A 17,753-nucleotide genomic window follows, 5' to 3' on the forward strand; every position below is an offset into this window, starting at 1 on the left:
CAGCAGTTTCCGAAAGTTAAGTAGCTGACTATTATTTTTTCTTTTCCTTTTTTCAGGATATCATTCCTTAACTATTGTAAATGTATAATTCGCAAATATATTCTCGAAAGTCGAACGAAGTGTTTCGTTTCCAATTGCATCCCTAGATTTCATCATCTACTTTCATCAAAATATTTTGCAGGTAAAAGACGCGGGTGCTCCTCTCGTTACCAGGCAATGTGCTCGTTGAACGGCCTTGTACGTTGAACGACCACAAGAATGTGATTTGAAATGGATAAAAAACTTAATCTAACAGTGAAAGTTAATTAGCTTCGTTTCTCGTATATTTAAAATATTTATTAGCTTTTGAAATATGGGCACGATAATGTTTTCATGATGCACTGAAACAAGTATGCATTCAATTTCAATAGTTTCTTAAGTAAATGAGTAATTCCATTGGACCACTTATTTTCAGCATCAAGACATAGGCCGTTGACTGTTTTTTTTAATGTAGTGCAGTTTCATTTCTCATGTCCAAAGATGATATTTCGTAGTACAAACCCAATACCCTTAGCCTTTCGTAGATTCGACCTATGTTAAAATGTCATTACGTATTGTTGAAGATATGTGACAGTCATCAGAATGAACGCCAAATTCAAAGTATTTTTGATGACCTCCAAACTCTCCATATAGCCATCCCTATTCACCCATGTTTTACTACAACTACATTTTATAGCATCACAAATATACGTATACAGGTATCCGTAGCGTTCCCCTTAAGGTATATATACTACCACCTTCTCACTACCATCCCCATCAGCCGTGTATTTCAATGCAAAACGCTATATTTGTCTACTATCACATAATATACAATAGCATATGAGTACACGGCAATATATCTAAACCAATATGACAAGAATGTTCTTGTTATACATACTAACAACAGCCATCCCTATTTACCCATGTGGTTTGTAGAATAGCACATACGAGAGACAACATGACAATTTGTACAAATACATAGAAAAATATGACAAGAATCATCTTTGAGGTGTGAACGTTCAAACTTCCTTATTATCTATTTCTATCCACACTTTTAAAACTGCTATATTCTTCTAATATTCCTAAATATATACAGGGGCCGGCAAAACGATCTTCCGTATTTGGAGAGGGTGCTGTGTAAGTTGTGATGGCAATACGGCGCCGGATGAGGTATCAATCGAATGTGCCATTTTCAGTAGTCGTAATGGCGTGGCACGGTGAGTATCGTGCACTTGTTATGGAGGAGTATATTCGTAAATAGTAGTTCTGTGATGACTACTCGGCAGACATTTCGCATTCGGTTCAGACTTGGCCGACATTATTCTGTTCCGGATAGAAAAAAACATTCAAGTTTGGGTATCAAACTTGAGAATATTAGGTTCTGCATTGAGAAAAAAATCGCCTGGCAGACCTCGGACTATAACAACTCCGGAAAATGTGACGCGTGTGAGAGAGTCCATCCAGCAATCTCCAAAGCGTTGATACCCAAAACCTACTCAGGTTCTATCTGAAACAGAATCACGTCCGCCAAGTCTGAACCGAACGCGAAATGTCCGCTGAGCAGTAATTACAGAACTACTATTACAAATATACTCCTTCACAACAAACGCACGATGCTCACCGCACCACACCATTGCGACTACTGAAAATGGCACGTATACTGCTATCGATCGATACCGCATCAACCGCAGTATTCCCACCACAACTCACACAGCAACCTCTTTAAATACGGGAGGTCGTACTCTGTATAATAATACATACGAGTACGTTGCAAAAATATATGAACACGTGAAAGGAGTGTTTTGTAAGGTACAAATATTTACACATGTTCATAATGTTTACGAACAGGTAATTATAATAAGATCAGAAATTGCAGACTACTTCCGCTTACTCAGTGTTTTCTCCAGATCCTTCATTACTTCATCAACTTCTTTAATTTCTTTTCCTCATCTTTTAAAGATTTTTTTTTCTTTCTTTTCATACAATTCTTCTAGCGTTGCTGCAGATCTTTGTCTTTCTTTTAACCGATTTTTCTCCGCTTCAATTGTTAGTTCTTACTCTGAAGGATTTTTTCCAGTTGGCATTTGCATTTCTTGCTGTGTGAACTAGTTGTTTCGAGATAGGGAATAAATGAATACCTCTATGGAGTGTGACCATTATGTAAATAATCTCTGCGAAACTAGAGATTCTTCAAGTAAGTTGTTCGCAAGGTACTCCTTATTCGAAAAGAAACTACATTCAATCGACCCTTTTCCATGTAAAATACTAAAATAATCTTAACGAATAATGAAAAGATGTAGATGATGATGATATCACGAGCACAATAGTCACTATCCCAAACATCTCTCATCATGCAAAAATTACTCACTCTTGTCGTAAACAAATTTGGGACAAATTTCGTTGTTAAGTCTTATCCACTCATTGTTAACTACTCTATCCACAACAGGGCTAGACAAAATGATGCTTTTCCACAAGCACTTTTAATACTTGTTCCTTTGTTCCCGTTCAAGTTTCTTGTCTACGGTTAAATTTGGAGAAAGGTATGCTGCATCATACATGAGCCTGTATTTCAACGGTGACTTGCAAGAAATGTTCTTGCACAGACATTAAAATATGAAAATAATACTCACAAAATCACGATATCAAGTTTAGTTAATTTCTCTTAATTGTAAAACGGACATCAATATGTTTGCTGAATACAAATCCTTATTACCACCATCTAGACAAATTTTCATAAGGTCTTCCGCTCGCTGCTTCAATGAAGGTAACCTTTTCTTGACAAACCCAGTCATGTGGGTTCTCAGAAGCTTAAACATTTCACACAGAGAAAAGGAACCATCCATGAATGTGACTCAAGTTTGGTAAGAAAAGGTTGAATCAGCAACATCTTTGGAAGAACACTAACTTAGCTCATAACAAAAGATCTTTCAAACACGATTGGTCAGTTTTAAATGTCACATGATGATTGTCGATTAGTACTTGCAATTGAATCAACGTACTTCTTTAATTAAATGTGCCAACAATCGATGTACTCTGTCAACAACATTAATTCTTTCTACCATCGTTTCGAGCAAAATTATAGAGGGAATATATAGCTAACGAAGAAATTACCACAAAATCTGCACTTCAAACTTTCACTTTTGTGCCAATAGTGTATGCGTTTATTTTAAATTACTGTCTTAACCAACCTTTACTTAGGTTGTGTTTTGATTTGTTTTTAGATTAATAAGGCAAATTTTCAAAAACACGTCTATTTCATTCTTGGCTCCAAATAACATTCTTGAATCAGCAACATCGTGTTGTGCTTCTTTTAGATGTTTTGTAAGGCAAAAAAAAACCGGGTGTCCTGCTTTAGAATCTCTAGATGTTTTTTTGAATCGTAACTCTTATGTTTCTGTTTGTCATGTCTATATAAACAATTCAAGCACGTTAACTCTTGATTTTTCATTGGAGTTCGTGTAGTAGCTCTTAAATTGAGTGACCTTTTTCGAAGTTAAAGAGGTTTCGATGCTATCCTAAAACCATACTGACAAGTAAGGGACCATATGGTTGTCGCGCAAATCAGATGCAGACATACGCCATCTGATTGAGCATGAAAAGATATGGAGAACACAGAAATTTAAGGTGCTAAGGGCCATAGGGAGCGTAGCGAGGAAGAGGAAACATTGAATGTCGACAAAATTGAAGAAAGTCAGGAATGACGGGAAAAGTTAATTTCTTGCAATCAGGGAAAGAAAGTCAACCAAAAGAACGAAACTAAACATAACAAGGGCATCAAGGACGAAGAAAGATCATATTCAGGGTTGCCATCCGGACCGCAGTGTTGCCAGCGCTGCATAACATTGATATGGAAGGTATAGCACAGTATAGCAATTCATGCACAAGGAAAAATATTAGTAACACAAAAGACAATTGAAAAGACTCTGTACACGTGCGTAAAAAGGTTTAACGATAGTCGTGAGTGAATAATGTACATGAGGGAGGACGGTGGTTGGGATGGACGGTACATTGCTTCCACACATGTATGTTCTTGTTTCGAAACCCAGTGGTAACTTTCAAGCGCGCATTCCCCAATGTGAAAGCATATGCAAGCAGATCAGCGAATATGACCAAACGGGATTTGCAAATCTTCCTGGAAGATGTTTTGTGGACCGATCTTCAGAGTAAGGATCGTGTTTTGCTTTTGGTTCACTCCTAGACTCCAAACAAGGATGACACTCTTTACAACATAACAGTTCCTGACGGTGTTCAGTTCTACAAAAAGCTGATTCCTCCGAAATGTACAGACTATATACAACCTGCTGATGTGTTCTTCTTTCGTCCATTCAAAAACATGGTGAAGTTCATCACTCTCCAGTATTAATGTGTGGCAACGTGAGAACTTTCTCCGCCTTCAGTCATTTGTTCATTACCAGTTTTCATCTAGGCGATTCCAAAAGATGATACGCTTTGCGTTTTTCAAATGTGGCTACTCCAATAAACATCCTGGACAGTTTGAAACACCTTCCGTATATTGCTTTGAAAAAGGACTCACAGAGGAATACTGCAGACGCGTGTGACCAGCTTGTTTTCATCCGCTGTGCTCACTGCGAGAAATGTTTGTGTGTTGACCACGCATTCATTCGTGATCTTCACGTCAACTGCCATTAAACTACAAATGGTGCGTACTGCTCTCTATTTTCCTCCCTTTGTATTCACTCGGGTGTAATATTCACTCACGACTATCGTTAAACCTTTTTACGCACGTGTACAGAGTCTCTTCAATTGTCTCTTGTGTTACTAATATTTTTCCTTGTGCATGAATTGCTATACTGTGCTATACCTTCCATATCAATGTTATGCAGCGCTGGCAACACTGCGGTCCGGATGGCAACCCTGAATATGATCTTTCTTCGTCTTTGATGCCCTTGTTATGTTTAGTTTCGTTCTTTTGGTTGACTTTCTTTCCCTGATTGCAAGAAATTAACTTTTCCCGTCATTCCTGACTTTCTTCAATTTTGTCGACATTCAATGTTTCCTCTTTCCTCGCTCCGCTCCCTATGGCCCTTAGCACCTTAAATTTCTGTGTTCTCTATATCTTTTCATGCTCAATCAGATGGCGTATGTCTGCATCTGATTTGCGCGACAACCATATGGTCCCTTACTTGTGAGAGATCATCTTAATTAATGCAGTTGTCAATCTGGGAAATACTGGTAGTCCGACCCAGCTATCAGTATCTTCGGTTTCAGGTCTGTCGGAAAGTGTACTCCTTTTAACCTGATTATACTGATTTAGTAAACTGAAAACAGGATTTCCTTTCATTCTACCAAATTCCAACAAGTAATCTCTCTCTTTCTTTAAATCTGACTTCAATAAGGTTAAGTCTTATAACACTCAGAAAACAATCTATATATTCCCGTTGATCACTGATGACTCTGTAGATCTATAACGCATACATTGTGACTTCTAATGTTTAATTCTGTAGATAAAATCATTTTTCTTTTCATGGTCCACAATGAACTTCAAATTACTGTAGATATGATTAAGTTTGCTTAATAAGAAATCCAATTGCCTATTTTCCTTGTCCAGGGAAAGTACATCAACATATCTATAACACCACACGGCACCTAGTTGTAGTTATTTAAGAATCTTATTTTCAAAAATATGGAGAGATAAGTTGGTCCAAGAACGCATATATATATATATATATATATATAAATAAATAAATAAACAGGATTCAAGAAGACTCAATATTTCATTTATTTTACAGGTGTTAAGTTTCTTCATGTATAAGGTGGAAGACTCAAAGACTAGTTCTAATGGAATCAATGGATAAATATCTACTATGTCGATTCGAGCCATTTTAATGTTGTTAGCGTTAACTGGATATCAAATATGTTGATTTATTTCCTAACTGTCTCTAACGCAATATGGAAAATTAATATTTAAGTCTTTGAAAAAAATTACAAGGATATCAAAGATTTCAAGAGTGAGCCAGATCGTAATGCTATTACATGAAGTAACAACCACTTTTAAGATCTTTCTCACTGTATACAAATTTCAGTGCCCAACGATTGTGACCAAATGAACTGCGCACCCAATATTTGGGAACAGTTATAAATTTATTTTATAGCAACTGGTACATACTACTTAGCTCACTTTCTACATTTTTTTATATTCATATAAAAAAATGTTGAGGCACTTATTCAGTGAACTCAGCGAAAAGCCTTGAAGTGAAATCCGAATCCCTATTGGGCTTCTTATTCAAAACAAATGCCCCAATCGTGGATCGAACTCTGTACCACATGCACATTAAAACTGAAAAGGAAACTAAGAAGCTAGATAAAGTGTATTCACTTACCCCTATCCCAATCTTCAGCCTCATCCTGAGTTGACTGCATAGAAGGCGTATCCGGTGGGGTAGTACCTGGAGAGCCAGGAGGACTAGACAAATCAGACGCACTGCTGGTTGAGTATCGTCCCGTTGGCATGTATCCGAGGCTATCACCTGGCCTAGCCTCGGGGGGCTCCTGGTGGGACTTTTCTTTCGTTGAATCCATGCTTGCAGCACCTAATGGCACCACTCGGTGGTAAGAAGGAAGATTTCGCAATACAGTGTGTTGCCCTTGTACAAGCTGTGGATGATTTAGGTGACATGCATGATGTCCTTGGCCCTTACTACAGCATTTTTGGAATGAAGGAGCATTGGAAGGCAATGGGGACGCTATACACGTATGGCACGCAGTATTTGTGATGACCGCTGCTGGACGCTGCTCTGAGCTGACTCCTGTTACACTGTATTGTCCACTCTGAAGAACATGAGTGTGTTGACTAACAGGACTCACAGAAGTTGGCACCACCAGACCTCCTGGAGGTGGAGGTGGCATAAGTATGCTGTCAGGAACGTTACTCACTACCCTGTTTCCTAAAGACTGGGAAGAATTTGACGGTATGGCACCTGCTGCTCTGTTGTCACTACTCCGAGATCCAAGCACAGGGTACTTCTTCATGTCTGATGCAGAACCACTTACCTGCAAAATGGCAATTATCAATATAGCAAAGTTATCTAACAACAAAATTATATTCGCAAACACATTCTTAGTGGAAAATTACGCTCTGAGATGATATAATTACAAATGTGCTAACAAATATATACGTAAGAAAGTAAATAATTTTCATCCTGCATTCACTTCATTCTATGCATGACCTCCTCCAAGATTAAATAAAACAAATGTACAAAGTCAGGATAGAGTAGTTATTCGTATCACTTCACGAAATGTTTGTTAGTTTCACAGAGGACGTGTTCATTCCTTTAAAAAAAAAAAAAAAAAAAAAAAAAAAAAAAAAAAAAAAAAACTAAGTACACTGCGTTTAGGGATAGGTCTGCTAAGTGTAAAATGACTACAAAAACTGCTAACTTAACAAAGGTAAAAGGATGGGACAAAAACTAGTTTTATTATACCGGTGTTACCACCGTGGTTGAAAATGAACGTAGAGCTACGTTGTAGCCTACACTCCACGTTGGTCTAATTATACTACTGAAGTATACGCAAATGGAGGACATTCTGATAGATTTTTAAGATTCATTGTCGTTTCTGTCAACATTTACAATACTTAGTTACGTTTACATAAAGTGGAAACATTTCTTGCTTGAATATTAATAACTGTTCTTGTAAACAATTCAACCACCATAGTTTGTAATCAGTCTCTGATTAATGGAAGACATATGAAGATCTACAGAGTTGTAAAACCTAGACTGCATCATGTAACTGCAAAATCTATTAAGAGAAATTTTAACGGTAATACACAAAGTTTCAATCACAGCTTTCACAACTTTACAAAGATTTATTCTTTTTCAAATTTATCTAAAGAGCAACCATGCCTTGATCTTTTGTGAGACGGCAATGTTCTTTTGCTAAATTAATTAGTTAACATATATTTATGTGTATCTGTAACCTTACATGCATTTAAAAAGGTCATGTAACATACAATATCGTACATTTCATCACAAAATGTAAATGAAACAAACTTTTACCAACGTAATTCTTTCAAACACAAATAGGTAATATTGTTATGCTACAATTCTGTCGATTAAACTTCAAAATGTATTTCGAACTGAAAAACAAATAATAAAGAATAATTATATCTTTCAGCTAGATCCTTCCAAATCTTCCAGTTACATTCAACTTTTTTCAGACTCCCAAACTGTTTATGCTAAACATGAGTATCGAAGTCTTATAACACGGCTTGTATCTTTCTGCGTTTCGTTGCACAATATGGCTGGTTTGCAGTAAATTAACATTTATCTTGATCCCACGCAACATCGGTGCTATCAGCTTCACTGGGGTCCGTTTCGGACGGTTTAGTCAATAATACATAGTCCAGGAATGGTCGAAATGAATACTGTCGCACTATGGCATCCACAGTGGAGCGCTCAACAACAAATCTATGTTCGTGGCAGTGTTGAACTATGCTGGAATACTGCGTCGGACCATCCTAGAATGTAGCCTTCACCGATTCATTCAATTTCGGCGTCATTAGTTTGCACAACAGAACTACTGACGCAGACACATCATTCAATGACGCAGTTATCATGTTTCAGTGCTGCTCCGGACTGTGCACTTTGCTTTTCGTATACATAGAAGAGTATCAGCCTATGTATTATTCTACACGATACGTATTAATATTATTCTATGTACTATATATGTATATTACAAGACGCGTCTATTTTATACATTCGGAAGACAGACCTCATTTACTCTATTCTAATTATCTACATGGAACTTTTAAAGCAAAACTGGGTTAACACATTCTCTATTTCATATGAATATTAGATCAGCCAATATACACATCTGTACACATAACAACGAAAGTCGATATTGACTTGATCCACATAATTTAATGTAGTAGTTAGATTTCAAGTTTTGTGGTACAAAGCAAAATCATCTTCAAAACTCCACTCCATGCGATCAATATACAAAGTGTTCATGAATTTATCGAATTTTTAAAGACAAATTTCGTACATTATCAAAATGTAAAATTTGATCTTGCATTCTGCCTAGAAGTATCTGTTATAGAATTATATGTATGCAGAAGTAATTTTAGTCAATACATTGGTAAAGCTTTGTTTGTCGGATAAAATATTGACAAAGAAAATAACACATTTTGAAAATTAATAAGGAAATTTCTCAGTAGGAATTATAAGTTCTTGAACGACTTAGAATTGCAAATTTAATAATATATCTTTATATTCACGAAAAATCCTATGAGGTTTCCGTAGAGAATGAGAAATACATACAGCAGAACCGTATATTCCAGAACCTAACCGAAAAGAAATAGAGATTACTATACAGAAATTAAAGAAAAAATCTCTGAGTGTGTACGAAATTCCCGCTGAGTTAACTTTAGCTGGAGGAGAAATTGTGAAACGAGATACATAAACTCATCCTTCTCATTTGGAACAAAGATGATTTGCACAAGAGTGGAAAGAATCAATCACTATTCCAATTCACAACGGAACAAAACTGATTGTAATAACTATCGAGGCATCTCTCTTTTGTCTATATTCTATAAAATCTTCTCAAACATTCTGTTAGCAAAATTGACCCCATACGCAGATGAAATAATTGGAGATTATCAGAGCGGAGTTAAGTAAAATCGTTCAACTATCGACTAGATATTTGTCATTCGTCAAATACTCGAAAACAAGAATACAATACACCGTTCGTTATTTATTGATTTCAGAAAGGCTTATGACCCAGACATAAGATTGTACAACAGAAACATTGTACAGTACAACATTCTTACCGAATATGGTATACCAAAAAAGCTACTAAGATTAATAAAGATTTGTTTAAATGGAATCTAAAGTGAAGTCCGAAAATACTTGTCCTCGTTCTTTCAAATCGAAATGGCATGAAACATGATGAGTTGTTGTTATTGTGGTTTAATTTTATTCTGTGACACGCTATAAAAAAAAAATAAAATAAAATAAAAAAAATTAAAAAAAAAATAAAATAAAATAAAGATGAATGGCGCTATCATCACGCGACAGGATTTATTAAATTCCTGCAGGTACACGAGATTAGAAGTAAATGCACAGAAAACTAAATATATGGAAAGTCGCCCTGACCGTAATACTGTAAACTATAAATATATTAAAATATCAAGTAATACTTTCGACAAAGTGTACACTTTCAAATATTGCATCTAGGATCAACATTAACAGACCAAAACCACATCCACGAAGAAATTAAATGGCGACTGAAAGAAAGGGATTAGTGTTTTAACTCAGTCCAAACCCTTTTGTTCTCCCGAATTTTGTCAAAAATTTGAACCTTATATATATAAATCAATAATTGTCCCTATAGTGCTGTATGGTTGCGGAACATAATCGCTAACTTTGAGGAAAGAAGCAAACAGAAAGTATCTGAAAATAAAATCTGGAAGTAAATATTCAGACGCAAAAGGGAGGCGAATGGCGGAAACTTCGTAACGAGAAACTATATAATTCATAAATTTACCACATTGTTAGGGTCAATAAGCCTAGAAGGCTCAGGTAGGCAGATTATGTAGCCAGAGTAGAAAGAAGCAGGAACGTTTTAAAAACTAACTGGAAACCCAATCAGGAAAACACAATTAGGAAAATTTAAACGTAGATCAAGATCATATTCAGATGATCTCACTGAAGAACTTTTGTGCATGTGGGATTGACTGATATTCGAGTTCCATACGCCACTGAGTTAATTAGTTAAATAAAATATCTTACAGCGTAAAAACTTGTTTGCAGTTTGTTGAATATGTCGCGCAACGTTCTTCACAATTAATGAGCAAAATAATATGCTACAACCAACTGATTTAAATTCGACAATTTAACTTAGGAAAACAAATTTCACTAAAGTGATTAAAAAATTTCACCGTATTATTATTATTTTGGAAGATTAAATTGAACGATGGTGGAAGGATTGCGTACAGTCGTAAAAATAGGACTTAGATCTATATATGGGGCTGGTTTAGCCTGGACGACAATGCACGGAAAAACATAAGGAAGGATTTTAAAAAAATATCAGGAATTTTGCTCTAGGAAGCAAGTCAAATTATATTGTATGCTCAATAAACGGAAATTGACAATGAAATAAACCATTGTCTAACTTCAATGGTTAATTTTGAGTTAATGTCTCTTTCAGCATAAAGGCTACACGAAACGTGGACCTGTGGTTAATGTGGGTTTTAAACCACATGAGCTTTCGCCAAGAATCAAACTCGAGTCTCCCGCGTCCAAAGCGCATGTGCTAACTATATAGCAATGCAGGAGTCTACGTTGTCAGGAAGAAAGAGAAAAAAAACTGGTACTATACACATATTACTATCCAAAATGCTGATGCGGGAACGGTGCTCTAGCTTCCTTGAAGGCGAACAGTTTATACTGTGATCCTGCATCATGGTCTGTGCATTTGACAACTACACCGAATTCAAGCCCCATAACTTCAGTACTGAGTAAGGACGAAATACGCAACTCAAAATGCTGACAGTGATATGGCCAATTCTTTTCGTCTATATTCCATTAACGAGAACCCAAGACTTGGTAACTAATGTTAGTTGAATTTTGATTGGATTTGAGTTTAGTGCTCGGTTCAACAGCGAGGCTATATGAGATGTAGATCTACAGTTTAACGTAGGATCCGAAGCACATGAGCTCCTGCCTGGAATCGAACCTGGGTCTCCTATGCCAAAACTATCAGTGACTTCAGTGTGTTTTGTTCAAATCTGTTATGTTAATTATCTTTAATTTTTATTAAGAGCTTTAAAAACACCCAGTTGCTAAAACTTGGCTAATTATTTCAAGAAGTAGAGATTCATCGAAAAACTGGCGTAAGCAAGTGCTATCGATGTATTTAAGCCTTATATCGTTTTCTAGCGTAGCCAAATCATTGATTTATTTCAATTAGTTTTTTTCGCCAAAAAATTTCCTATGCTTTCAGTTTTACAAGAATCGCTTCTTTTTTGTTTTTATTTATTTTCACAAAGTTTCTCAAAACTATAACCGTTACACCCTGGATATTAACATTTCACTTGAATCAAGGATGTTTATCATGACCTATTGTTAAGTTCTGTACCCAACATTCTTTCCATGCATAAACATTATGAAAGAGAAATCAGGATTGTTAGATTAATCTCATTCAACCGTTCCCTGATCAAGATACCAGAAGTTCCAATCACCAGATCCATGGAACACCTTCACCAGAGGAGTAGGTATATCCATTTAGATCTCATTACCTTTTCTTCTCAATGCAGGTTGATGCCAAACTTAAGTGTAGATACATCGCATTTTTTTAAAAAAATCACCGTAAACTTGTATAAGCATTCACTCCCCAGTCAGGACTTGACTGTCTGCACACATGTATCCTGGGAGAGGTTAACATCTTTCAGTTACACATTTTACTAGCATAGTTATGGTTACCTAACAAAAGGCATGCAAATCAACAACCACATACGACGACCACGCTACCATATTAAATTTATTTTTCCCTTCCGACCATCATCTGAACACAACTCCATAACACATATACTTACGAACACACTGAAGTTTATTTGGCTTAATACCAATATAATGCTGGTTTAAGAAAAAAAAATCCGGGTATAGCTATGCAATCACTTCACGCGGAAAACAATCACCAAAATGAGAACTAATTTTACAGAGAAAATTCCAGGTCCGAGACTTAAAGACTCTTTTCCACATTCGCCTGGTGAACTTGGTAAACAGAGAAAAAATTGGCAAAATGTGTCTCGATGGCGAGCTACATTATTCGAACCTGACTTCCAGATTATGCTTATGCTAATCATTCACGCATTAAGCCTACAATATTTAACCTGACGTTTAACTGATATTATCTCACCAATATAAACTTCTAATTTTCGTTACTTAAGATAAAAAAAATAATTATATTGTCAAGTAACTTTTCATAACATTTGCTAATTCTTACTTGTGTTAATTATTATTAAATCGTTTACTCGTGAGGGTTAAATCATCGAATCGAAAAAAGACAGATACTTATTTAATATTCATCACGAAGTGGAACACCGCTTAAGCCTACATTGTAAATGTAAGTAGTGTGGTGACATGATAGATTTTTATAGCGAAACCTTTGTGATAAACATCAAATAAAATTAAATAGCTCAACCTTGTTGATGATTTATTCCCTTTTCACAATAAACGATTCAATTAAAATTAGTTTTTACTTATTTTTTTAAATATAAATAAACTTGAACGGATGCGTCCGCGACTCGTCTTGCGAAAGAACGCTTTCCTCACTTAACCTAGTCAAACCCCCAAATGAGCTTCCAGGTAATGTCACTGACGAACAGGTCATTAACATAGAAAATGACTGGTCGTTTATGAACAGCTAGTTTTGTTTTCGAGATAGAAAGCGTTAAAAGTACAGGAAAAAAAGGGTCTTCAAAAACAAGAATACATTTGCACTGATTGCTTGAACAGGAACGAGAACACCAACATAATTTTGTCCAGATCACCCAACCAAGCACACACTCTACTACATCTTCGACATACTTTTCATCAGATTTACTTTCACTGACATGAAAAACTACTTTCGGAGAGCTATATAAAAATAGTGCACAAATTATGAAATTTTCCCTTCCCTATAGTTCATGTTCCCAGTTTTCAATATTTTGAGCATAAATTGAAGAAAACTTGACATAAATAAATAAATAAATAAATGAGTAATAATAATTTATTAAATAGTGATCGTATTTTATCCGCCAATGGCAACAGAAATTCATGAAAACTGAGTTCATGGTGGATTAAGATCTTAATTGCAGCTAATAAGCACCAATGAAGATATCAAAAGTCTTCGTGATTCATTTTCCATTCGTCACGCTATCAGAGGACTACATATATTTTATTTGTGTTCCGTGCCATTTAACAAAACTTCATTTTGTGCTCAGTTGGCAACACTGCATTACATATGATGTTACTGAGCAGGTTTGTGGGTACAATGTTTGCTTACTACACTGTTGTGTAAATGTCATTTTGATTACTTTAATCATTTTGAAGTTCTTTCTGTGTCAGTGTATCTTTTAAATTGCTGTCTTCATATGATTCTAGATCCTTCTTTCCTCTGTATCTCGTGAGTTTCTGGGTGTCGGCCCGAAAAACTTTTGATTTCTCACTTTTCTTCACTCCTCTACCGATTGCGCATTGTTTGATTGGGCAATGCTACTATCAATATAAGATGTTCCCTTGTGAGTCACTGTCACTGACTTACTATTCGACTGAGTGACAACGGTTCCAGATCAGCATCGAGAATTATCTATTGTAAGGGAAATATGGAATGCCGGTAAAAATACATTACTTTTAGGAAGATTGCAATTGAAATATTCTAATAAAGACTAAATGCAAATAATAAATGGAACTTTACTTCACGCCAAAGAGAAACTTATCTGACAAGCAAAATAGCATAAACCTTAGCCACTTACATCTGAGCAATCTGACTTCTTCCTTCCAAGTTCTCTTTTCTCAGTCGGAGGGAGACGTAGGCCATTGATAGCTGTAGGTAACTTTGATATGATCTTTCGTAGCTGCTGTATGGCACTTTGCGGAAGCCCCATTTCCCTCAGTTTATCATCAGACATCTCCTTTAACTGTAATTAAACAGAAATACTTAATTTAACAATTACAATATTAACCTTGATTACACAAATTCAGTTTTCTAGACACGGACAGCATTTCACCCAAAATATTACAAATAGTTTTATAAAATTTCCATAAAGGCCAAGTTTTCTTTTCTTTTACTGTTCAACTACAAATGATACCAAACACAAATTAACTACTACCAAGTGTACCTAATTCATTTACAGTAAACACCAATATCTGCAATTCTATTTTATCAACTTGTGGGTTGTGTCCAGGAAATTTTTGACACTCGGGAATTAAAAGTACATTCTAGAAACAATCTTGAGCGTAGAAACAAAACTGAATTACTAGTTGCGTTCACGTTCATCGCTCATAAAAGCTTCAGGTAGAAATAAATCGGTCATTATGAAAGCATATATGTTTCATTAGGTTTAAACAGCACATATCCCTTGTGACGATGACCAATTGAACTAGTTTGTAGTTGGTTCCATACATACAAAAACTAAAACGGCGGAAAAATTAACTCCACCTTGGGGCTTAGAAAACTTTTTCACTTAAACAATATCTACAAAACAGGTACCGCTGTTTTGTTTTACTGCTCAAAACGCTACGTGTATACGTGTTTTTCAGTTATTCACATTAGTTCCAATTTTGTTTTCATTTACGATTTGTTTTCAAATTATAAAGTTAAATTACTTAACTGGAGTACAACATCCCTTTCCAACACCATGGATACATAAGTTACGAAATATTGCTTAAAACGGGATCCAAATCATTGCTCAAGCTTTATCCGAGGTAAACACCCATATCAGGACACCCGTGAACTAGCTGGCCACAAAGACACAGACAGAATTCTAATTTATCTGCCTGTTATCATCATTAGTATAATTAATTTTGACACAGAAAAATCTACAAAACAGTTATGTACAATTTGACTCCATATTTGTTATTCGTATGAAATAGTATTAAAATAAAGACTAATTTCGGCAGTAACTGTTTAATGTAGTGATAGCCAAAAATGGCGGTCCGCGAGTATGTTTCATCCGACCCACAAATAAAAATGAAAAATGTACTGCTTTTATTTTAATTCCACACGTAATACGAAAATTACATACCTGAATCACGACGACTTTAATCTTTTGACTACGAAACCCATTCTGCATCGTAAGCCTATTCGATGGTACCGGGCATTTTTTTTTTTTAAATTGTAATTTCATATAGTTATTTTCACATGTTTACAGCTCAGGTCCTAATTCACCCACACACATGAAACAAGTTGATTCAGAAAATGTATGAAGAATTTTGCATATTCAGTGAACCGTCGTCGAAGAGAAAGAGGGGATGGACCAAGTAGGGTACCTTTGTCTTGAGTACCAGTACGTTATAAATTAGCTATCACTGGTCTAATGCAATGGTTTCTAACCTGTATATAAAAAATTTTTAAATATGTAGTATTTTAGTAGTCAGTTAAAAATCAATTTTCAGACAGAGTGTAAGTGTACCGGTCAACGCCTCCAATAGAGCAACAATGCTCAGTACTTCAGGGAATCTTATAAGCTTACACTATTATAACTTGTATTATTATTAATGCCCGGTTTTATATGTAAAAACATATTTTTTTTTTTTTTTCAAACACGTACAAGCTCAAAACAAAGTTTAATACCCCAATTAAGAGTCTGCAAGTGTAAATTACAAATTTTATTTCACATAAAAATACACATTTTCTGAAAAAAAAGTTATGTAAATAAATGTTTTGGACATTTTTGTAATAAATACATATTTTTAATAATTTTCCGTTATTTTATTCTAAATTTCACAGCGAAGTTTTCTTTTCTTTCTCTCGAAAGAAATTAACATCGGGAAAAGAATAGGCTACATAATGACATCCTAATGACATGCTGACATATCCCTATATATAATAAACAATCCCGAGTTCCGAAATTTTTCTTACCAAATATACGAACTTAAATTCTCCAGATGAGTCAACGCTTCCAAAAAAACTATCTACCCAAGTGCTATTCAGAAATATTATCACATTAGGTCCATAGGTGAAAATGGAAAAATTTGGGTAAGCATTGATGCAACTAGTATTTCTGTTAGTGTTAGAAAAGTGGGAAATGTTATAGTAGGTGTACTGAAAAATTATTAAATAATTTTCAAACAGCATTTCTTGCTAGCTTGTAAAGAACTTCCAGTTACGAATCACGTAACAATTTTCAGGCTGTTCAATGAATCTTTGCACATTTTGTGGCCGAACGGTGTGATATTGACAATGATTTGCTTTTTCTGACTGATCGTGCTCCTTATATGAGGAAAGCTGGTGAAGCTCTTTATGTATGCTACCTTAATATGATTCCGTAACATGTATCGTACACGCCCTACATCGATTATGTCAAGAAATCCTAGTCCTTTAACCTAAAGTAAACAAGTCAGTGTCAAATGAAAAAAAAAAAAAAAAAAAAAAAAAAATGTAAAATTGCCAACTAGAATTCAACTTTTCAAAGAAACAAATCTCGATCTTTCACTTACTCCAACACCCGTAATCACACGCAGGGCGCCTGGCTTAATGCAGTATTATTTTATGCGGAGAATTTTGAAGCATTTGTATCTGTAGTAACTAAACTAAACCCAGACAATGCTTCATCCATTGAAATTGTTCAAAACTGAGTAAATAATAGTGGCTTGAAATGTGACTTGGCTTTCACATCTGGCAATTTCGGTTTCTTGACTCACTCTATAAAGAAAATAGAAACTACGGGAGATTTATTGAGTACTTCGGTTAAAGAAGTACAGTGTGTTGAAAGAAAACTGAATGTTCTTTCTGCTTCGTAAGCTGAAGTCGTAAGAAAAAAATTAAGAATTTGTTTGTGAAAAGGAGTGGCTATAAAACCCTATGTAAAATATCTGAAGTATTGGAAGGCCAAAACACAAGTATAGTTGGTGGTGATTGTTCGTGATATGCTCTTTTTCAAATACGCGAGATTAACATCGCGTGATGCAGAACATTCCTTTTCTCAATATAAGGCATTATTTCGTGACAATAGGCATGGCTTTACGATGGACAATTTGGAAAAGACGTCAGTTATTTACTGCAATGCCCATGGA

At 35.4% G+C, this 17,753-nt stretch overlaps 1 protein-coding gene across 2 annotated transcripts in view; it reads right to left on the reverse strand.

Annotated features, from left to right (window-relative positions):
- The window catches only part of LOC145685484 (uncharacterized), a 73,477-nt gene that overhangs the window by 12,770 nt on the left and 42,954 nt on the right, over nt 1-17,753 (reverse strand). For both annotated transcript variants that reach the window (XM_081757890.1, XM_081757884.1), the window contains exons 4-5: nt 14,492-14,656; nt 6,360-7,029 (exon numbers count right to left, since the gene is read on the reverse strand). In XM_081757890.1, the coding sequence (XP_081614016.1) occupies nt 6,360-7,029; nt 14,492-14,656 (835 nt within the window). The remainder of the gene's footprint in view (nt 1-6,359; nt 7,030-14,491; nt 14,657-17,753) is intronic.

Source organism: Thermobia domestica, chromosome 1 (assembly GCF_964235325.1).
Source record: "Thermobia domestica chromosome 1, izTheDome1.hap1.1, whole genome shotgun sequence".
Classification (NCBI taxonomy): Eukaryota; Metazoa; Arthropoda; class Insecta; order Zygentoma; family Lepismatidae; genus Thermobia; species Thermobia domestica.